General features: G+C 42.2%; 1 protein-coding gene across 2 annotated transcripts; it reads right to left on the bottom strand.

The window, feature by feature from the left end:
- Positions 1 to 3,126: 3,126 nt before the first annotated feature.
- On the bottom strand, positions 3,127 to 22,330 carry COPS7B (COP9 signalosome subunit 7B). 2 transcript variants are annotated; one of them, XM_083177470.1, is made up of 7 exons: positions 22,177 to 22,330; positions 20,917 to 21,100; positions 17,886 to 17,961; positions 17,204 to 17,292; positions 16,556 to 16,758; positions 6,878 to 6,983; positions 3,127 to 4,309 (listed from the first exon to the last, which is right to left on the bottom strand). In XM_083177470.1, the coding sequence occupies exons 2-7, from the start codon at positions 21,076 to 21,078 to the stop codon at positions 4,151 to 4,153; spliced, it is 795 nt and encodes a 264-aa protein (XP_083033596.1). In that variant the 5' UTR covers positions 21,079 to 21,100; positions 22,177 to 22,330; the 3' UTR covers positions 3,127 to 4,150. The 2 variants fall into 2 exon arrangements, with proteins under 2 accessions (XP_083033596.1, XP_083033595.1); XM_083177469.1 differs by having other exon boundaries at positions 22,164 to 22,323.
- Between the last annotated feature and the right edge of the window lie 2,496 nt (positions 22,331 to 24,826).

Here is a 24,826-nt window from a genome sequence, read left to right as displayed (position 1 = left end):
AGGCATCCCTTTGTGGCAATCTCATTGCTACATTGAAGGACGTAATGGACACCTTGGTTAGTTGATAAATATTATGAGATCTCACTCTTCTCTTCTGCACAGACAGTTCAAAGAGTTCTTGTCTGAATGTGATTCAACATATTCCGATTTATTACAACACATAAATGTTCCCTGGCTGAGTAAAGGCCAAGTTATTGAACATTTTTGGCACATAAAAGACGAAGTGACAGTATTCCTGGCAAATTTAAATACTGAAGAAGCAAATAAGTACATGGAGTTCCTAGTCAACAAGTCCAATATGATAGCTTTGTTTTTCTGAAAGACATTCTCAAATATTTAAATGAGCTTAATACCGTGTTACAAGGGAACAGAAAGTTAATGTGATCTTATACAGTATAAAGTGTCTCTGCTTTCCGTCGCAAGCTTGATATTTGGAAAGCAAGAATTTATTCTTGAATTAAGAAAAAATTATTCTGAAATAGACACTGCAGTATTTTCAAGTTTTGTTTAAGATCTTAGGAAGAAATTTGCAGCAAGATTTCAAGACTTTGCAGATATAGGGAAACGGAAGTTTCTCCAGCAGGAGAATGGACTGATGCAGCGGAGTTGTTTGGACTTTCAAAACATACTCTTCAAATGGAGATAATTGACATGCAAATGTACAAAAACTGCATCGACTGAAGAATTTTGGCCAAATACGCAAATTGTAAAAAAATGGCTATCAACATAGCTACCATGTTTGACTCCACATACATATGAAAGACCACTTTGCCAAGATTAATTTTCTGTAGAACATACATCGTTCAAGGTTAACAGATGCGTATTAGTTGTTCTGCAAAAATTCCAAAATTTAAAAAAAAAAACTGGCTTAGGATCGTAAGTTCAATTTCTCGCATTAAGAGTAACAAAGACTCGTAATGTCTAGTAAAGTTTTAAGGAATGTAGTATAAGTTTCAGCACCAAAAAAAAAACTTGTTATTAATTACATTCCAGATAATAGATTTTGTGGACCTCGATCTGTCTCCATTAAAAATGACTTGCCTACTAGACTAGAGCAAAAAGGGAGAATGCAATCATACGGCAGCAGCAATGTACTCCTAGGGAAACAGTTTAATGTTATGGTGCTGATCCCATCTATAAATGAAGACTGCCACTTTGATAAGTCTCTGGATATAATTTTTGTAGAAAAGTAAAATGAGGGGCAGCCTCAATAGAGCATATGGCTAAGAAGAAGAGTTATTGGGGATTAGACACCCGCAATGAAAATTGCATACTATTATTGTGTATCACAGAGGATAATCGAATAAACCTCCTTTTGTGTTCAGATCTATGCAAGCAGTGAATCATCTCAATGATCAGATTTGCCTAAATGTTCCTTTTGAGGCCTATGCTTAAAACTACACTTTCTGTCAAAACTGCCTTGTGTTTTCTGCAGTCTTAGGAAAAAAAAGTCTATAAAAAACAGCTTTCTGGGTAGAATTTATGTTTCAGCAAATCAAAGCACAGATTGCCTCAAAACCATATGTTTTTCCAAAAATAACCCAGATGATGTTCTTAACACGTTTGTTTCCTCTCTAAGCCAGAGTGGCCTAATGCCATCTTTTTTTTTTTTATTTCTCAACGTTCACGGACAAGAGAAGTATATAGGAAGGTCCCTTCAAAGAACCTAATCGATGAGAAAGACAGATGGTTTGATCCGGTTGTTTGGAGGTCGAAGTGAAACAAGCCTCCAAGCAACCAGGGCCAAATGGATAACTAGATGTATAAAAGCAGCCAACTAATAAAAAGCAGTATAAGAACGGATGACTTAAAGACTAACTCTACTACAGTTATATCCACTTCTTGGTCACCAACCCAAAATGTCACAAGGAGTGAAAACTGTAAAGCAGAAGTTTGATCCTCATACAGTACTTTCACAACTGACGGAGATCAATTTTAGTCAGTATCCTGTCATTTTCATTTCGGATTCAAATCATTTTGTCTCTTTTCCCAATACTGTTTTACTCTAGGACACATCTCTTAAAAAAGGTGCTATGTTTATGATGCAAGGATAGAAAAATGAATTGCTTAATTAGGAGTTTACAATATTTACTTGAATGGATGCATTTTTTTTTTTCAGTGGTCCTTCCTTTCTTCTCACTGTGGGGGTTATTCTAGTTCACTCTCTGACAAAATCCTTCTTAGATGGACAAAACCATGTGCACTGCAGGGGGGGGGGGGGCAGATATAACATGTACAGAGCGCATTAGATTTGGGTGAGTTATTTTGTTTCTGTGCAGGGAAAATACAGACTGCTTTATTTTTACACTGCAATATAGATCTCACTTTGCAGTAAAACCCCACCCAAATCTAATTCTCTCTGCACAAGTTACATCTGTCCCACCTGCAGTGCACATTGTTTTGTCCATCTAAGGAGGATTTTGTCAGAAAGAGTGAACCAAAATAACCCCCTGTATTCCAGGTAAATGCCTCTACATTTATATTTAAAATAGCGTTTTGTTAAAAGGTGCCAACTGAGGTGACAAAGGAAGGGAAACACTTTCTGTACTGTACAAATTAATAGTGTAGGGTAGACCAGGGCATTAGATAGTGCGGTGTATAAGATGGCAGACGTTTAAAATCATCTTCAGGAGATATGGGAACAGCAGAAACTGATGCTCTGTAAGAACATAGTCTTTATGGGTGAAGAATAGAAGTTGCAGTCAAGACACTTTGGAAAACAAGCATGCTAAATTGGATGACTTTAGTACATTTGGAATTTGCACTGTTTGCCTCAGTTCTTGTTTTCTCCAATGGTGCAGGACCCTTCTCACGGTCTCTTTCTGACCATATTTCTGTAAAGTTGTCATGGTATATTTAATGTATCTGGTACTATACCTAGGGTGTGTGTGTGTGGGTGAAGGTAACCCTTTTGAGTAACACAATGTAAGATGTTTATGCTCTTTAACACTTTAAGTGGCAGGGGATCTTAGGAGTGAATTATATTTTGGGTGTGCATTATTGTGATGTAGTGTTTTCATTAATATGTACATAAAATGAAAGCGATTATAGTTAAACCCAGTTCCAGGGGTTAACATGGGAGGATGAAATACTGATACGGTACAAAAAAGAAACCCTAAAAACATGCAGATTTGGAATTTTTTAATAATATGGAGATTTAGAAGCACAGAAAGGGAAACAATGTATCATCAACATATTGGCTCCACATCACCCGAACTGGAAGGCAGATCCGGGACACTGCAAAGATGTGGTTCCTCAAAGGTGAGACACATGGCTGGCATCCCCAGATAACACCTAAAGGAAAGGGATTTCTTGGGAGAGTGACTGGGGAGTATGTTCCTATCTACCAGTGTCCTGTTAAAACTTTCTCTGGAACTTTTTACGACCTGTGTCAATAAAGCAGCAAACGGAGATAAGAGCCACAATTATATCTGCTGAGTTTCCAAACTTTATGACTCTTCTTCCTGCCCATACTGGAGGACATTTATCAAGATATAGATGAACCTACTGCACTTTACCTTTTTAACATGGGGGAAAAGAAGTGCTTTCAAAAATAGACTCTCTAAACTTGTCTTGCCCAGATTCCCTTGAATAATATTCCTGAATCTCTTAGACAAAATGAGTTGCTGTCTATGACAGTATTAGGCTTAATGTCTGGCATAGGAGGAAAGAAAATACAATCTCCTGAAAAAATAATGCTTTAACGGGGTGTATTTAAGAAAATAGGAAAACTTACTGTACAGGTCTGTCCCTACTGCACATTTTAAATCTCCAGAGAGATGACAGAACCAAAGTCACCTGGGAGTTTATAACCACGCAGCGATAAGCAGCCACTTCTACAATCCGCTCTCTCTGACAGAGAAGGCTACTGTGTATTGCAGTGACTCGCACAGCAGACCTCTCCAGCAGGGAGATGGACCCACAAACTTTTATGCAAAGTGTCCTGATCTGCAAGAGGACAACAATTTGCAAACCAAGCTGGATCACAGCATTGTTAGCGCTAATGGGTTTATTGTCCCTCCTAGCAGGCAGGGTCTCCGAAGGGTTTGGATGGAAAGAGGCTGATACAATGATGGTGTGTGGTTAAGTCTGTAAACAATCCAGGAGCAGTTGTGTGCCACCTGGAGCCTCCTCCCGATTCTCAGCTCTACTAGTGGCGACTGGAGACTAGACCTTTAACCTTTGACATTTTCTTGGTTGGTTGCCGTTGCTCAGTAAGGGGTGGCCCTTCCCGCTCTGCAAGGTGCTGGTCAGTGTCCTGAGCAGTTGAGGAAGCTGTGGCTTTCAGAGTTTTCTTTATATTTGTGACCTAGTAGACCAAATGCAAAGATATGAATTTTCCATCATAAGACTTATGAATTAAATCTGACAATAAAACTTAACACATGCACTTTTATACATATAATGACCAAGTAATAAAGAATCACCAAAAATACAAACACAAATGCACAATAATTGTAAAATCAAGTTCACCACAGAATAATGCAAGCCCAGTGCTAAAACTACATATACCCTTTTCACATTTGGCAATATGCAAAGAGACCCATTCGGCAAATAATAGTCCCTTCCTTATAGCTATGGTTGGTGGTACAAGGGTTAAAAAATTTTTTTATCTGACCCTTTATTGTTTTTTAAAGGTATTGTGTGCCACATCAGATAGTAAAATCACCCATGTCACCTTTTCTTATAATTTACTATATTAGTGCCACATTAATTATTGAAATGAAAAAAAAGGGAGTACAGACTTTAATATTGAAGCAAGTATTCATTCCAAATTTTAGAATTAAATGAACTAAAAAAAAAAAAAATAACGACAATATATATTTATACATAATATTCATTTTTTTTCCCCCATGTAGTGTAATTGGTAGAAGGGGTTGGAAGAAATTGACGCATCCCCTGCTTTCCCATAAAATAATAAATAGAAATATATATAATTTTGGAATTTGCACTGTTTTAACTTTCATGGAGGAGTGCAGGCAATGATGTTAATCTGCAGAAAATAATAATAAACCCTAATGAAATGGAACCACTTTCTAGAGCCTCCCTACAAAAGCGAGTTAAGATTTCACTGGTAATGACATTTGGCCATTTGAATGGAAAATTGCAGTTTATAGTATGAGCAATCCCGATCTGTTGGACATGGACAGAGTGACCCTTCACTTTTAAAGCACATAAAATAGCAGAAGACAAATCGTTCATATCAGTTTAGAATTGTAAAAAGAAGTTAAGACAGTTGAACAATTAAATGCAATGTTTGGTAATTAAAATTAAAAGGTAAAAATAAATAATAATGGATAACTTGTGCCCTCTAGTGGCTTTATTGATGAACACCTAGATCAGTAACTAAACAGCTATAGTAGATAACGTGCATTTGCCCATAAAGCACATAATAAAAACATACGGTAATATTCTAAGTGAATGGCTGTAGGTCAGAGCATGCATTTTTACATGTAGAAACAGTTTTGCAAGGTTATGGGAAGGAGCTTGTAATAAGGAAAAATACACACTTTACGACAAACAAAAGGAGATTCACGATTCCAATTTGCACAATTCCCATGTGTGACTGATTTTGGAATATTCCAGTTAAGTAATCGTAAAGTGCACACTAATATTCCCACATTTTTTTTCACACCCCTCCCCACAGCTTGATAATTGTTTTACTACAAATTAATACTAAAAAAAAAAAAAAATTACTTTGTAATTGAATTAAGCGTTTAAAGGCAGAGAAATGTCTCACAGGGTACAGCTGCATTTCAAAATTTGCAATCAGCTCATAAACAGCAGCTCCAGATTTACAGTAAAGTACTCTGTAACTATCTGCAGCGGTAGGGATAAGGTTCCCCTGCTGAACTTGAAATGGGACCAGCAGCAGAAGAGCAGTTTAGCCCCCGATTCTTGTTTAATGAAAGCAGCCCAGCTGCAATAGCAGTCGCATCATCATGGTGGTAAACAAAAAATAATTAAATACATACAACATTGATAGAATGCCCAAACTCCTACCAATGCCTTTACACCTTACATGATATTATACTGCTAAAAAAAAAAAGTTATTTTTCCGTTTATATAGAACTACATAATCCATGGATGTTAAAAGAAGCAATGTCACTCAAATTATGTAGTTCTTGTATAAATTAAGCAGCGTATAGTTAACATAGAATAAATACAAAATGTGTACTAAGTATCATAAAGATGTGCTGTGTCAGAAACTGGGGAATATTTAACCCTAAAATTACAAAGGATATTAAAAAGTAAAATAAAGGTGTGTACACACGGTCGACATGCTGCCGTGCGATGCGAGTCCCGACGCGATCTGATGGCATCGGGACTCGCATCGCACGGCAGCATGTCGACCGTGTGGGAGCATGTAGGAGAGAGCAGAGACATTACCTGCCGGGCCCGGGATGTCAGCGTGTGCACATCAAACAGCTGTCCCCCGCCGTGCCGTGCAGACATCAGGATATCAGGCCACACCCCCCCTCCTCTTTAGGGTGACTTCTTCCGGCCGGGTCATCAGCCGCCCTGCAGCGCAGCCCCAGGACTCGTCCCTCTCCCTCTGGCCGCCGGAGGTATGGTGAGTATAAGGCACAAAGACTATATAGTGCAGATCTGCACTATATAGTCTTGCCTGCCCTCACTATGTCGCTGCCGATTTGCGCTCACTCGGGAGCGCGCATCGGCAGCGCATCGGGCTCGCAAGCCCTGAAAAGTGCACAATCGGTATGCGATATGGCTTCCGATGTGCACTATATCGGCAATATCGGAAGCCATATCGCACCCGTGTGTACACGCCATAAGCCGTAACTCGCTTTTACGTTCATTGCAGCTTTACATTTCATTTAAACTGGGCTCCATATTTTAAGTTGATTGTACTTACTTCTGTCTCTATCTGCTGCTGTGTACGGATGTGGGTCTCCTTGTACTGGTTAGCCCGAAGCACCTGCTGTTCAATTCCCATTAAAACTGCTTCACAGCCATCACACCTGAAATATGGGGTTGTTTAAAGATCAATGCATGAATTCAGGTACAGAATGCATTTGTCTCATTGCAATAGTTATCTATCAATAGAACTTCCCATTTCAAACAGAGATATTCTGGCGCTTATACAACCCAGTACTTCCCTTTAAGTGGGTATTCGGTACTCTTTACCTAGAAGGGCGCCCGTCGCGGGCATCGCGGGTACATTTATGTCTGGCTGCGACCGACGCGATGCCCGCGATTTCCCATTGAAACCCATGTTAAACATGGAAATCGTGTCGGTCGCGTCGCGGCCGGCCATAAATGTACCCGCGATGCCCGCGACGCGATGCTCCCGATTTCCCATAGGAATCAATGTTAAAAGGCGCGATGGACCCAATTTTACTGTTAAATGGCTCAATGGACCCGATTTGGCCATAGAAATCAATGTTAAATGGGCCACAGAGCCCATTAACCCTTAAATGTCCCCCCCAATTTTTAACGCCACCCCACGATCCACGCGAACCCGAAGCGTGGCGAGCGCAGCGAGCCCGCGAGGGGCGGCGGTACGCGTCCTCCGACCTTTTCATGCCCTACTATCCACTAGGGCGTGGAGTGACAATATAATAGTGTGGCGAGCGCAGCGAGCCACCGAGCCCGAAGCGTGGCGAGCCCCGCGAGGGGACGCGGATACCTTCACAGGTAGACGCGTCCCCTCGCGGGCTTCACAGGTGTCGGCGTCGCCACGGACACCTGTGAAGCCCGCGAGGGGACGCGTATAACTGTGAAGGTATCCGCGTCCCCTCGCTGCGCTCGCCACACTATTATATTCTCACTCCACGCCCTAGTGGATAGTAGGGCATGAAAAGGTCGGAGGACGCGTACCGCTGCGCTCGCCACGCTTCGGGTTCGCGTGGATCGTGGGGTGGCGTTAAAAATTGGGGGGGACATTTAAGGGTTAATTTGTGCTTATTTGGGCTCTGTGGCCCATTTAACATTGATTCCTAGGGCCAAATCGGGTCCATTGAGGCATTTAACAGTCAAATCGCGGTCAATCAGCCTTTTTAACATTGTTTCCTATGGGAAAATCGCGGTCATCGCGGCCATCCCGATTTACCCGCGATGCCCGCGATTTTTACCCCCGATGACCGCGATTTCAATCGCTGGCGCCCTTCTAGGTAAAGAGTACCGGGTATTCTTTCAGAAATGGAACCTCTGATGCTCAAGATCCAATTAATAGATGAATGTTCATGTTGAATATGGAAAGAGAACACATAAAACAGAACAATGGTGAGGATTGTCCCAAATCAGAAAATGACACGTATATAATCTTGGTCTGTTCTTCACCCGTGTGATTGGGCCTACAGGGCTTGTGCTGATTAACCCTTCACCCGTATGTAAGGGTTTCGTACCCGACTCACATCAATGGTGGGTAAAAAACACCTATCAAGGTATCTTTATATAAAATTGCTCCCGGATGATACTTATACAGGTCAGATGATAGGAATGAGGTGCATACCCCAACTCACTCAGCAAGATGTTAGTACATTCCCATCAAGGTATCTTTAGGGAGACAACACCGATGGATTTTCCACAAGACACTTTATTTACATGGATCCTCCAACAACAGGATACACCATAAAACAAACAATAAAAAAGGTAGTGAGGACTACAAGGGCTTCCAGACTTGTTTAAGATAGGCAGATGTTAGAAAACAAAGTCTACAACCTGGAGTGGTGTCCGGACTCGCATCCCAGGTGTGTTTGACTTTGGGCCGTATTCTCCAAACTGGATCCAAATGTTGTCCTCCTTCTCTGGTCCCCTACGCGTTTCGACCCTACCTGGGTCTTTATCAAGGTGTGCAGAGTGTTCATAGAGGTGGGTTTATATACCCACAAGACAGGAAGTACCTATCCTTCCTGTTTCCTGTCATGCAGCATTATTATCTACTGAACATGCAATTTATACATCATACCTTTAATTATATATGTTCTATTATTTGGGAGCTGTTTGTGTCAATACAAAGATATAAATCTGATGTTTTTACTATAGTTAGGTGTCCCATTAGCGCCGATTCCCGGCGTGCGTTCCATTGGGGCCGCGCTTCCGCCCCAATGGAACGCACGCCAGGAATCGGCGCTAATAGGACACCTAACTATAGTAAAAACATCAGATTTATATCTTTGTATTGACACAAACAGCTCCCAAATAATAGAACATATATAATTAAAGGTATGATGTATAAATTGCATGTTCAGTAGATAATAATGCTGCATGACAGGAAACAGGAAGGATAGGTACTTCCTGTCTTGTGGGTATATAAACCCACCTCTATGAACACTCTGCACACCTTGATAAAAACCCAGGTAGGGTCGAAACGCGTAGGGGAGCAGAGAAGGAGGACAACATTTGGATCCAGTTTGGAGAATACGGCCCAAAGTCAAACACACCTGGGATGCGAGTCCAGACACCACTCCAGGTTGTAGACTTTGTTTTCTAACATCTGCCTATCTTAAACAAGTCTGGAAGCCCTTGTAGTCCTCACTACCTTTTTTATTGTTTGTTTTATGGTGTATCCTGTTGTTGGAGGATCCATGTAAATAAAGTGTCTTGTGGAAAATCCATCGGTGTTGTCTCCCTAAAGATACCTTGATGGGAATGTACTAACATCTTGCTGAGTGAGTTGGGGTATGCACCTCATTCCTATCATCTGACCTGTATAAGTATCATCCGGGAGCAATTTTATATAAAGATACCTTGATAGGTGTTTTTTACCCACCATTGATGTGAGTCGGGTACGAAACCCTTACATACGGGTGAAGGGTTAATCAGCACAAGCCCTGTAGGCCCAATCACACGGGTGAAGAACAGACCAAGATTATATACGTGTCATTTTCTGATTTGGGACAATCCTCACCATTGTTCTGTTTTATGTGTTCTCTTTCCATATTCAACATGAACATTCATCTATTAATTGGATCTTGAGCATCAGAGGACCCATTTCTGAAAGAATACCCACTTAAAGGGAAGTACTGGGTTGTATAAGCGCCAGAATATCTCTGTTTGAAATTTTTGGTTTCTGTGTATGTTTTGGGGGAGGGGTGTCTCCTCATCAGACATTGAGATTGTTTTTGGCTGCTGCGCCAGAGGAAGTGTCTCACATTTGTTTTTTCAGAACTTCCCATTTGTTCTTATCCCATAAAAAATTAAAACGTAATACATATATTGCACTTTGGTTGCATGGTAAGCCCATATGGAACAACAAACCACTATGGACTAAGAAGTGATAAAAAAGGTACTTGTTTCCTAGCACGGCGCCAGCGATTTTAATTGTATCCATCGGGTCCTAAAAAATCGCGTCGATCGCATTGCATGCAACCAAATTGCATGCGATGAACGCGATTTTTAGATTGGATCCAATGTAATATGGTCCCTGAGACCCGATTTTACATTGGGCCCAATGTTAAGTGCCCCCCAGATCCCAATTTTCATTGTATACCCACCCTGATTGGTCAAATGCCCCCCATTGTTAACGCCACCCCACGATGAACGCCAACCCGAAGAGCGGCGGCAGTACGCGTCCTCCGACCTTTTCATACCCCCACTATCCACGTCGGCGTGGAGTTGATGTTATATAGTGTGGCGAGCGCAGTGAGCCACCGAGCCCGAAGCGTGGCGAGCGCACGCGGATACCTTCACAGGTATTGCACGTCCACTCGCCATGCTTCGGGCCACACTATATAAAATCAACTCCACGCCGACGTGTATAGTGGGGGTATGAAAAGGTCGGAGGACGCGTAGCGCTGCGCTCGCCACGCTTCGGGTTGGCGTTCATCGTGGGGTGGCGTTAACAATGGGGGGGCATTTGACATACAAAATACCCATCAGGGTGGGTATACAATAAAGAAAAATAAATAAATCGGGTACATTGCCCCATTTAACATTGTTCCCTATGTAAAATCGGGTCCATCGCATTTTACATATGAATTTAACATTGAGTACAATGCATTCAATGTTAAATCGCGTCGGTCACATCGCATGCCATTATAATGGCATCTGATGGACCTGATTTTTTAATTGTCGGAAAAAAGCTAAAAATAGCCCAAAATCGCTTCGGTCGGGTCCATCGCATACCTTAACTTAAGGTATGCGATGACCCACGAAGGGCGCCGTGCTAGGAAACAAGTACCAATAAAAAAAAAAAAAAAAAAAAAAACACCTTTCCTTTCCTCTGGAGTTGAAAGGAGGAAAGGTATGAATGCCCCTCATACATTGTCAGATGAACCATTCAAGGCTCTATAAAAATCCCCCAATATTTCTTACATTTTTAATATGTTGCACATTAGGAGGGAGTAAATGTTAAGCTTTTTATCGGCAACCTGCTGAGGTTTCCAATCCAGTTTGACAAACTCTTACTAATGTACTGTGGTCTAGATTTTGCTTTATTTTATGTAGACCTAATTTCCTAAAGAGATCCTCCACACAACAGAAAACTAAAAACAATCCACTAAAAAATAAGCAAGGTACCCTGGAAATAGAAGGAAAAGAGAAAGCGGAATTATTAAATTAATTTTTTGCTTCGGTATTTACAAGGGAGGAATCTTCAGAAGATCTCCCACAGATTAAATATTCGGCTTTTGATTGCTCCCAAGCTGTATGTTTGAGTAAGGAAATAGTCAAAAATAGATTACAGAACCTAAATAGTAACAAATCTCCTGGCCCGGACTAAATACACCCTAGGATACAAAAAAAAAAAAAATTGAGTTCCTTCACAGCACTACCATTATATCTAATATTCGAGGAATCAATATACTCAGGGACAGTACCTAAATAGTAACAAATCTCCTGGCCCGGACTAAATACACCCTAGGATACAAAAAAAAAAAAATTGAGTTCCTTCACAGCACTACCATTATATCTAATATTCGAGGAATCAATATACTCAGGGACAGTACCAAGGGACTGGCGCATAGCTAACGTAGTACCAATATGGAAGAAAGGTAACAAAACTAACCCGGAAAATCATAGACTGGTTAGCCTTACATCTATTGTGGGTTCGTCAAAAAAAAATAGTGTCAGACTAATTTAATTAGCTTTTATGCGCAAGTCAGTAGGGGGCTGGACTTAGGGTGGGACCCACCTTGTTTAATATATTTATTAATGATATTGAAAGTGATATAGTGAGTAAAATAGCAATATTTGCGGACGACACAAAATTGAGTAAAGAAATTAACTCAGGAGAGGATGTGAAAACACTACAAAGTGACTGAAATAAACTGGAAAGGTGGGTGGAAAGGTGGAAAATGCAATTTAACGTTGAAAAATGTAAAGTAATTAATTATGGGGGGAAAAAAATGAACAAGCTACTTATAGGCTAAATGGAGTTATTATAGGGAATACTGCTGTAGAGAAGGACTTGGGGGTCATCATAGATGAAAAATTGGGTAATAGTACACACTGCTCAAGTGCAGCAGAGCAAAAGCAAAGCAGCCATTGGCATGCATTAAAAGGGGAATGGATTCAAGGGATGATAATGTGATAGTGCCTCTTTACAAGGCATTGGTGAAACCACACTATGAATATGGGGTTCAGTTCTGGGCATCGCACCTTAAAAAATACATAAATGAATTGGAACAGGTACAGAGAAGGGCGACTAAGCTAGTAAAATGTCTCAAATCACTAGAATACAAATTTAGGTTAACCAGACTGAATATGTTTTCACTGGAGAAACAGAGGGTGAGAGGTGATATGATTAGTATGTTCAAATACAGGATTGGGAAACATATGGAACTGGGAGATGATTTTTTCACCAACAGGCCTATACTTAGGACACGCGGGCATGTACTGAGGCTCGAGGAAAATAAATTCCGTACTGAATTAAGAAGAGGATTCTTCACCATTAGAGCAGTAACATTCTGGAACTCATTGCCGGTGGGGGTGATTACAGCAACTGTTAATGAATTTAAATCAAAACTGGATACATTTTTGGCCACTGAGGGAATCCTATAGATTTGACTTTGTCAAGTCAGTAGTTACAAGTTAGTAGGTTGAACTCGATGGACTAACGTATTTGTCAGCCTTAATTACTATGTTACTATGTTAATGTATTGCAACACAAATAATATCTTGACTTTGAAGGACTAACAGTTTCAAAATCTAAGTAATGAACGTCACTAAGCAAGACTTGATAAATAGATATAGTCTTTATATAGATATTTATGGCTGGATATAATGCCACCAAAATTCTTAAAAAAAAAGGGGGAAATCACTTACAAGGCATAGTTTTGCCTTTTAAAAGGGAACGGTCGTCGAACTTGGCCGGCTTCACATCCCACCATTAGAATGCAAATGGTACTTGTGACTTATCTGGGCGCCCGATGTTGAAATTGTATGCCAGTACCCTAAGAATGCGATTTCCCTTGAAGAGAAAATCGCTGTTGCATTGTATGCTATTGTATTGCATGCGATGCGATTTTAATATGTACAGGCACCCAGATGCCTGTTTCATATGTGAAATGGCCCCCCCCCCAGACCCCATTTTTAATTGTATACCCACCCTGATGGCTAACAGACCCCCATTGTTAAAGCCACCCCACTATCAACGCCAACCCGAAGCGTGGCGAGCGCAGCGTGCCCGCGAGGGGCGGCGGTACGCGTCCTCCGACCTTTTCATACCCCCACAATCCACGTTGGCGTGGAGTTGATTTTATATAGTGTGGCGAGCGCAGCGAGCCCCGCGAGGGGACGTGGATACCTTCACAGCTATACGCGTCCCCTCGCGGGCTTCACAGGTATCCACTGCGCTCGCCACGCTTCGGGCTTGGTGGCTCGCTGCACTCGCCACACTATATAAAATCAGCTCCACGCCGACGTGGATAGTGGGGGTATGAAAAGGTCGGAGGACGCGTACCGCTGCGCTCGCCACGCTTCGGGTTGGCGTTGATAGTGGGGTGGCGTTAACAATGGGGGGCATTTAGCCATCAGGGTGGGAATACAATTAAAAATGGGGTCTGGGGGGCCATTTCACATGTGAAACAGGCATCTGGGTGCCTTCACATATTAAAATTGCGGCAAATCGCATGCAATCTGATTGTATGCGATGCGATTTGACGAGATTTTTAGGTGCGATGAAGAAAATCGGGCGCCCAGATAAGTCACAAGTACCATGCAAATATATTAATTGTGTAGATATAATCACAAGGTCAAATTGAACGAATTGGGTTAGGGCTTGAATACAATAAAAATTCTGTGACGATATTCACAATGTCAACATGTGGTATGTCAATATTCTGATTTGATAACTAGCATTACTGAAGCAGCATAAATGCACTAAGGAAGACCACTATCCAATATTATTGTAATTACATATAAAGTATAAAGGACAGTATTTTAATTCAAAGAAATCTGTATTCTGACAACAGTAAGAACATTAAAAGGGTGGGTATGGGTTATTGGGTGGACCCAAAAAAGGTTGACATACATTAAGTCGACGTGGCTTAGGTCGACACCTCAAATAGATCAACATACATGGAAGGTCAACACAAGCATTAAGTCAACAGTGTCTGGGTCAGTAGTCAAAAGGTTGACATGGGTTTTTCACCTTTTTTGTCTCTCCAAGCTTCGGCCATATGCCTCAAACTGCTCTACTCTCCCTCCACGCCCTAGTGCAGGCATTCCCAACCACGGTCCTCAAGGCACACCAACAGTGCAGGTTTTAGTGGTATCCAGGCTTCAGCACAGATGGTTTAATCAGAATCCCTCAGATACTAATTAAGTCACCTGTGCTCAAGCCTGGATATCACTAAAACCTGCACTGTTGGTGTGCCTTGAGGACCGTGGTTGGGAATGCCTGCCCTAGTGGATGGTAGGGCATGAAATACTGCCTGTTAGCACATAAAAAAAAAAAAACCCCTATGTCGACCATTCAACCATGTTAATTATGTCAACCTATTTCAGGTGTCGACCTTTGGCATGTCAACCCAACAGTCGCACACCTAAAGGGTAACGTTATTAAAATACATAATAAATAAGTAAACAATGTTTCCAAAATCCAGCTACAATCTAGAAATGATTTACCAGACAAAAACGGCAGTCAGCAGTATTTAACTCATAGCGTCACAGCGCGATATGGTCGGCACATATCCATAAGTTACATAGCATTGTGCTAGGGCGTCACAGTGTGATATGGTCAGCCCTTAGCCAGAAGTTACATAACTTACAGATGTGCCCCTTGCGCATTGATCAGCCCTTCTAGTCATACAATGCCATGACTCGGTAGCACCGAACGTCTTTACATGCAATTTTTTCCATTACAAAACAGCTTATTCGAATAGGACACATTAAATGATATCTGGTGTGTGTATATTTTTTGTGGGTATCTGCCTACAGAAAAAGACAGTTCTACCAAGTCATATCATGGCGCAACTAGAAGAACTGTTTAATACACAAGGAGGCTAAATGTATGTGGACACAACTGCAGTATCCTAGAGCACCACAGCATGAAATGTCAGCCCATCATGCCGGGGATTCAAAGAATAGACAGTCCATAGCCACCAGTCCCAGTATCATATCACACCAGGGCTGCACAGAATAAAAAGGTCAGCCCGTACCCACTAGTCCCATATTATATCACACCATCGCTTCATAGGTGATAAAACTCAGGGTGTCAATTGTATGTACGCTTTCAGCCTGCAAAGCAGACTCCCTGCCTTTATTTGGACCAAGAAAGTTAAAAAAACACTGTTAAAATATTGCTAGGCCAATAAATTATTACGGTGCATGCTCTCATTTGTTTCTTGAAAAAGGCACTAAAGTCTTTTCTTGTAGTAAGAAAAAAATGTATACACCGAACTACCTGCCGTATGATTTGGGGGTTTATATTTTCTTTTTATGCCAGCATGTATATCAGCAATTTCTTATTAGTAGAAGTAAAAGCTGCAGCATATAACCTGCCTTTCTGATGTAAATGTCATCTGTTTGTACTGCAAGCCAAGAGCTCCCACTAAGATTCATTTATTATTGAAAGGTCAACATTTATTTCATCTCGGTTAAATCTATTCTATATGGGCACATTCAACTAATAGCAGGAAATGTTAATAACTCTGTGGCCATGTCCTCTCCTTAAGCATTGGGATCCGGACTCCTGCCGAAGTGGTGATTATAATGTATGTGCCATTGTGTGTCTGACCGCCAACACAGTGAGACTTTAACCCTCTAGTGAAAAACAGGTGCCGTAACACATTGCTATCTTATTTGATAAACTACAGTGCATTACAAAAACGAACAAATTAATTGGTTGCATTGAGACACGGCTTTGTCTTATGTTACTTGCAGAAACTCTCACGTTTCCCATTATGCAGCACACTTACTGTGTATAGAGTTTATATTAATAGTACCATCAAACAACTGAGTAATTTGCTTTTATCGTCAATACACAGGAATCTGTTCGATCACTCAAATGTCCAAATCTGTATGAAGCACAATGTTTGGGACTACATTTACAGCTTTGTCAACCTGGCAACAAAAAGTTCCTTAAAGCACTTTAGCGATCAGGTGGAGAACAATGTCTTAATGTGGTTTATACAGGGACTAGCCTCACCATTCCTGAAGAGTTTTCACAATACTACTTATGTCCTTCCTAGGAATGTCCCGTCCAATGCAGAAATCCACTTCTAGCACATGGTTGCGTTGATCCAGTTTGCCCTGAATGATATCGGTGTAAACAGCTTCTATGATTAAATCCTCTAGTTCTCGGAGATTCCTCATATCCAAATCTTTCAGCAGCACAGAGTATGGAATGCACTAAGTAGAGGAAGTCAAGCATTAAAGATTGTTTATTAAATGTAGAACAGTGCAATATGCCTAGATCACCACAAGCATTATGCTCAGCCGCTTTTACACACGTTTCATTTAACTTTATTGAGTTAAGTCCTTAATATTGTGCTTTAAGGGAAAAAAAAAAAAAACTACTATGTAGAATGGGAGGGGTTGTAATGGCATAGACCAGTGGTTCTCAACCTCAGTCCTCAAGGACCCCCAACAGTGCACGTTTTCTAGTTTTCCACGCAGAATCACAGGTGAAGTAATTAGCTCCACCTGTGATCTTTTAAAATGTGCCTGAATAATGAGTGCACCTGCCGGTGACCGGGAAAATGTGCACTGTTGGGGGTCCTTGAGGACTGAGGTTAAGAACCACTGGCATAGACTATACATTCATACAGTGAATGCATGCTCAGTTTTCATGTACCTTCATCCGGGATGCAAGGCTTACAATCGTCAGGTGTTTAAGTTTGTTCTTTTGTACAGCTGAGAGCTCTGGCAAACTATCCTTTATTGCTGAGGAAATCAGAACATTAAATATAGAGAAATTAGAAATATAAATATACAAAAAAAACAACAGTTTTACACTGTCACATCATTAGAAAAGTACTGACTGATACACAGATGTGTCTGTAATGCATCTTCACAAAACAGTGCAAATAAGGTGCACGGGGAACTTCTGCTGATTAAAATGATATGCAGCATGAATAAATTCTGTGTGAGACTACAGAAAACACTGTAACGTAGCATTTTGTATGCAGATACACTGCAGTCACACACACGCAGAATATAGGCATACCGCATATAATTTTAAGAAGTAGAAGCTAAATAAGCAGCATTGTAGTGGAAAAAGTTGCACGCAAAGACACTCTGCGCCATGAGGCACACAGAGCTCACAATTATGTGTAATGTGACTTGTAGGGCACGGAGGACACATTTGTAGCTTTCAGCAACCATTTAACTTCAGATACATGGTGTGAAAATCAGTGGTTTAGTTTTGAGGTTTACATGTACATGAAGAAGCATATTCCTATAATATGCATACACTTAAGAATGAAACACAGGAGTGTTGCCCATTAAACAGAGCGTTTATGTAAAGTGGTGCTTACCAATGTAATCAGGATATGTTCCATATGCAAACAAATTCAGTAGCTGCAGGTAACCAGAATGTGAGCCATCAGCCAACTTATAACAGAAACAAAGAAACCGTGTAAATAAAGTTGATTATTTCATTGTACTACACATACGGACAATTGATTTGCTTAATGTGTTCACTAATGTTCCACTTAAAATCAAATCTACCCCTCATGTGCTTACACAAGTATCTCAAATAGTTGCTAACAATAGAAGGTACGCAAATAAAATGTAAATAGTTTAAGCAATTTATAAGTCAATACAAATGTACATTTAAAAAAAATATATATATAATAAATACAAACTGACAAAATACATTTTTTTTTTTTTTTTAGTTATAGTTGCTTAGTCTTCATTCTAGAACCCTGCACGGTACTTGTGAGTTATCCGGGCGCCCGATGTGGAAAATGAATGTCAGTACAATAAGCATACGATGCGACGCGATTTGCCATCGCGTCGTAATCGTGTCGCATCGTATGCTATTGTATGGTATACAATGGCATGCGATGCGACGCGATTTTAACACTTCCCGCCCATTTTTAAACCCGCCCTCTGCCACATCTGGCACAAAATCACTGTGAGGGAGTTTTGACAGGAGAAAACAAGTGATTTGCAGTGTTGGTGTGTCTCAGAGTATTTGTGAGGTGAAATTTCTGAAATTTGCCCCATATTGCCCCATTTTGCCCCTTACACCCTATTTCCCAGTATGGCTTTGGTGGACAGTATCTTCAGCCTCCCCAAAACTGAAGAGGATACAGTTCAATTCATGCAGGACAATGGGCTGCTTCCATCCACAGCTACCTGTCCAAATGGACACCCAATGCGCCTGTCTGTAAAAGCGCAAATGGCGCTGCTACATCAAAAGTTGTGGGAAAAAGCAGAGTCTGCGGGCCTCGCTATTTTACCCTGGATGCAGGCTGCCATTTATGACCATACTGCGCTTTATTTTCTGTTGGTGTGACGAACTCACATCTATAGAGTTTTGCACCAAGAATTTAAAGATATGTAATAAAAGCACTATCTTTTTCAATGCATTGATGCGGGAGGCATGTCAATGCGACCTGATGTCCCAGCCTCAACGCCGGATAGGGGGACCAGGCAAAATAGTTGAAGTTGATGAGACACTCTTTGCAAAGAGACAAGCCAATGTCGGCAGAGTTCTCCCACAGCAGTGGGTGTTTGGAGGAGTGTGTCGTGAAACAGGGGACTGTTTTATGCTACCAGTGGAGAAGCGAGATGCGACAACTCTGATTAATGCAATTGTGGAGCACATCGAGCCTGGAACTACAATTGTCAGCGATTGCTGGCGGGCGTACAAAACCGCAGAACTGGAGCGGGCTGGATACAGTCACTTGAGAGTGAACCACAGATACAATTTTGTGGACCCGGACACTGGAGCACACACCCAAAACATCGAAAGACTATGGGGATGTGCAAAATGGCGGAACAAACGCCAGCGGGGCACAGCCCGCCATCACCTGGACTCTTATATGCAGGAGTTTGTGTGGCGAAAGTGCCTGGCGGGTGACAGCCCATTTAACCGCATTCTACATGCACTCAGTTTGTTGGATAAATAATTACGGTGATTAATTATTGTATGCTATGTGTTGTTGTTATTATAATTTATTTCTGATATATGCTAATTACAGTTATTCCTTAAATTCTGTTGTCCTTAATGTGTCAGAAATGAATGATATTGGATGTTCACAACCAAGCCACTATCAACATGAACCCGAAGCGTGGCGAGCGGCGGCGGTACGCGTCCTCCGACCTTTTCATGCCCTACTATCCACTAGGGCGTGGAGTGAGAATAGAATAGTGTGGCGAGCGCAGCGAGCCACCGAGGCCCGAAGCGTGGCGAGCGCAGCGAGCCCCGCGAGGGGACACGGATACCTGTAAAGCCCACGAAGGTATGCGCTCACCTGTGAAGGTATCTGCGTCCGCTCGCCACGCTTCGGGCCTCGGTGGCTCGCTGCGCTCGCCACACTATTCTATTCTCACTCCACGCCCTAGTGGATAGTAGGGCATGAAAAGGTCGGAGGACGCGTACCGCCGCCGCTCGCCACGCTTCGGGTTGGCGTCAATAGTGGAGTGGCGTTAACAATGGGGATGCTGATCTCGTCGCGTCGCATCGCATGCCATGTGGTTAACATGCGATGCGACGTGATCAGATCAGATGGTACCCGATGTAAAATCGGGGTCGGGTGCTGATCTCGTCGCGTCGCATTGCATGCCATTTGGTTAACACACGATGCGACGCGATCCGATCCGATAACTCACAAGTACCCCCTGCACCTTTCAAAACCCATGCAGTTCCTCTTCCCTGCCTGAGGTGTCGCTCTCTGCTGTGGTGCTTCTAGTGCAGGTCTGGCCTGCATATCTATTCTGAAATACAGACCACACTGTGCTAGAAGCACCAGGGCAAAGAGCGACACTCCAGACAGGAGAACTGCATGGGTTTTGAAAATGCAGGGTGCTAGAATGAACACTACTCGCTACAACATTCATTTATTTATTTGGTACAGTACTAGTATATCCTACTGTAGCTGCAAATTCTTTGAAACGTTTTATTTTTTTGTCTATCTACTACTAGAGAATAAAGTTGGGTGCACACCTTTTCGAATCCCTGCTGATTGGTTATATGCTCCCGATCAGCCGAGTCCCCAGGTTTAGCTGCTGCCAGCCAGGTACACACACTACTAAAATAGCTCAGTTTGTTTGGGCTTATATGGGACCAGGAGGTCAACCCAACAAATATTAAGCAGTACATAAAATGCAACATCCTGATCCAACAGCCATTGCAGGAGTGTTACAAGCCATGTATTATCAGCTAATACTCCTACAAAAGTACAGCATACACACCTATTCAATCATCAACACAGTCACCTGATATTAGGTGATCGGCCCATGGCCTGTATAGGTGTATACCCACAATACAGCCCTGCAAAACTGATATTCATGTTTCACATGAGTACAGTATAACCATCTTTATTTATGTTTACTTACCTCTTGTACTGTCTGTAAATCTAAAAGATCTCCAAAGACATAAACTCCAGGAGCTTCTAATACTTGGTTAATGAGAGCTGGAAGAGCTGAACCTTTAGTTCCTTTTGCTAGTAAAATGAACTGCTCCAGAAGACTACTGGATGGCTTCTGTTCTCCTGCCATACTACAGCTATAAATGTAAGATCTGTCGGAAGAAAAAAAATAAATAATAATGTTAAATACTTTGAAACAAAATACAAGAACTAGAAAACACTTCCCTTGTTTAGAGTTGTTAGGACACAGGTTCACAAACTTGGTCCTCAGGACCCCCACACAGTGCATCTTTTGCAGGTCTCCTCACAGAATCACAAGTGAAATAATTAGCTCCACCTGTGGATCTTTTAAAACGTGTCAATGAGTAATGAATGCACCTGCTGGTTGACCTGTAAAACGTGAACTGTGTGCGGTCCCGAGGACCGAGTTTGAGAACCTCTGCTTTAGGAAATGGTCCAAGTGGTGGCTTTATTGAAAGGGCACTGATCATGCTGGTATTTATCTTCCTGCTTGGTAGGAAGTACTATGTAGAATAATATGTAATACCATCTTCTTTGCCGCGGAGGGGAAGAGAAAACTCCCCCTTCAATGATCCTAGTGCTGATGCACTGTGAACTTATATCGCCCCGTCACTTGTAATAAATAGTGGAGAGGCAGAATCAATGCGCATGGTATGCACGGGTACCACTTCTCGCCCATATCCAGGTCATACATCTACCCCATGTTCCCTCCCAGCCCAGTCTTGGCAGTAGCAAAGGTTCAGATGATGTATTGGAATTAGCTGATGGCAGGTTACTATAATTCACAAACTGTAGTCTAAGCTTTTTGTGTCATTATCATCTGACAGAAAAAAAAATCAAGACACTGTAAGATACCCATACAGGAGCAATATGACCATGCAGACACCCTCTCTATTGGTGTTGTGTTGACTGGCTAAAATACATACACACTGAGATATATATATATTCCTGAAAATTATACCCTATGGCAGAGCCACAATTCTGTCTGCTCAGTGTCTGTCTAGCAGCAGTAAGGGTGAGGCTCCCCAGACCCGCTCTCGAACAAGGCCCTGCACTACTCACCCAGTCACCCTTGAAGGAGCAGGACTGGGCCCACCCCATTAACCAAGCCGCGGTGGCATACTTCCCCCAGGTGACCTCGCACCCACAGCCCTCACTCCTCCCTTATAACACCGTAGCCCGAGTCCCCGGTACCTGGCGACCTCACTGCTATGGACAGGACACTCTCAATCCGGCTTCACCGTGCGGTTGTCAGGCAGCCATGACAGCGCCGGTCCGTTGTGAACACCTTCCCCCGGAAACAATCAGCCAGTGCTCCAAGTTCCGGAACACTTGCGCGACCTGCTGGTGCTGCACTTCAGTGTTCACTGTTCAGTCTGACTCTGCGCATCACTCTCAGCAGCAGCAGCTCCGTGGTTCCCTTCTCACCTTCACCGGGCACTTTTCTAGTCGTGTCTGTTTTTTTATTATTCGCCATATACCGCACTGATCCTCCCTGGATTTATATGGAAGGTTACAAAGGAATAAGATGGCTTCTTATTCGTCTGCTTTATTCACTTGTTAGTCGACAAGGTAGCTACATGTACATGTGAATGTGTATACAGTGCTTTGTAAAAGTATTCACCCACCTTGGCATTTTTCATATTTTGGTGCCTCACAACCTGGAATTAAAATGGATTGTTTGAAGGTTTGCATCATTTCATTCACAGAACATGCCTACAAATTTGAAGATGTTATTTTTTTTCTATTGTGCAGCAAACAACAAATAGGACAAAATAACAAAAAAAACTTCAGCATGCATAAACATTCACCCCCCTAAAATCAGAACTTTGTAGAGCCAATTTTTACACCTGCAAATCACTTTGGATAAGTCTCTATGAGCTTGCCACATCTTGCCACTGGGATTGTGGCCATTAAGGCAAAACAGCTCGAGCTCCTTCATGTTGGATGGTTTCCGTTTATGAACAGCAATCTTCAAGTCTCACCACAGATTTACATTTGGATTGAGATCTGGGCTTTGACTAGGCCAATGGTCCCCAAACCGTGTGCCATAGCTCCCTGGGGTGCCTCAGGACACTTGCAGGGGTGCCACGGGTTGATGGTCCAGGTCCAATTCAAATTATTTATGATCAATTATTTATGGACAAAAACTTGATGGTGGCTGCCAATCATAAAATAAGTATATGTACAATCAGAAGCAAATCATGCCCTTTAACACATAACTGATCCTAATAAGCACAATCTACTTTATTTTATAGGGTTTTTGGGGGGCCATGGGTTATTGTGGAAAATTTCTGATACTCATTTAAAAGTTTCCCCTTAAACCAGGGCTCAACAAACCCCGAACGCCAGGCGACCAGATTTTCCTGGCTGGCGACTAGCTTTCTGTGAGAGGTGTGGCCTGCTGCCTGCCATCTGCATAGGCGATAGGATGCAGCGGCAGTATGTCCCATCTCCTGCCTAAGTCACCTCCTCTCAGCATATAGGAGGAGATCCGCCTCCCACCCCCTGCATAGCAGCGAACCTTCCGCGACGTGTTCAGGTGTGGCTCTAAAGCCACATATACTTACAATTAAAAAGGACAGCTGCAAAAGGGTGGATTATACATGGGTCCCCCTCCCCTTGTACGGTACATGGGGATCTGGGCAGCGGGGTCCCTGTGGCGGACGGGAAATCAGCAGTGGGGGTTCCTGTGGCGGATGGGAAAACGGCAGCAGGGTCCCTAGTAGTGCTCCTAGTTCCCATTTTCCGGAGGGACCCCGCCGCTGATTTCTCATCCACCACAGGAACCACACACTGGCCAGGTACCAGGGGAGGGGGGGGGGGGCGCGTGTATAATCTGCCACTATCTGCGCGCCTCCTTCTACCTTCCTGCAGCTGTCCCTTTTAATTGTAAGTATGTGGCTTGAGAGCCGGACCCCCACGCGGAAAAGCTGAGCAGATGTTTTCGCCTCCATACTCTGTAGCGCTGCAACTTTAGTTAGGAGGGAGGCTGGCTAATGACGGCCACACATCAGAAAGATATTGTTCCAACCAGCCAACTTTTGGCTGTCACCTATTCTACGCCACCTATTCTATTCTCTCTCTATGGGGGTCGTGGACCCCCACAAGGGAGAATAGCCGGTGGCCGTCGGGACCCCAAGTGTCGGGGTCCAGACTGTCGGGAAACTGTCCGGCACCCATATAAGGGATAAAACATTTGGAGTTTCATAAAGTGGGACCAACTGTAATAAATTGTAAGAATCACAGTGCACAAATCTCTACAATCCATTGCAAATCTAGCAGACTAGAGAGGATAATATTGTATACATCTGCCCACAACAAAGTTGCTTATAATAACAATAATGTGACACTGCATCCTAATAATAAAGGAACTTGCTCTAATGAATGGCTACATATGAAACAACATAGGAACCTCAACAAATACAGCAATGTCCACTAATCTGTTAAGATCCTAAGAACTTTAATAATAGCAACTAGGTGTGAAGTATATAATCAAAAATAATAAATACATATCAGCAATATTCCCACATACAGAATTACCATGAAAAATCATGCATGACTATTATGAAACGTGTGTAATTGAAGCATCCACACCTTAGTTTTAACCACATTTTCTTATCTTTATTGCAATCTATACTATTGTCTTATAAAGAGGGTGTAAATAGTGCACCTCTTTTTTGATATTTTTTTTAATAAAAGTTACATTTTAAGAACATGTAACCATCAGTTGGACGTCTAGCATAACTATCTTCAAGAGTGCACTCCCAATATCTCTACTATTCTTGTCTCTCCAATTAAATTAAATTTGCATGCCAAATTTTCATGCGGCCCACCTAGTGTGGTTGTGTTTGTTT

The sequence above is a fragment of the Crinia signifera genome, chromosome 3, assembly GCF_055691185.1.
Source record: "Crinia signifera chromosome 3, ASM5569118v1, whole genome shotgun sequence".
NCBI lineage: Eukaryota > Metazoa > Chordata > Amphibia > Anura > Myobatrachidae > Crinia > Crinia signifera.
This window is presented reverse-complemented; position numbering and strand designations above follow the sequence as displayed.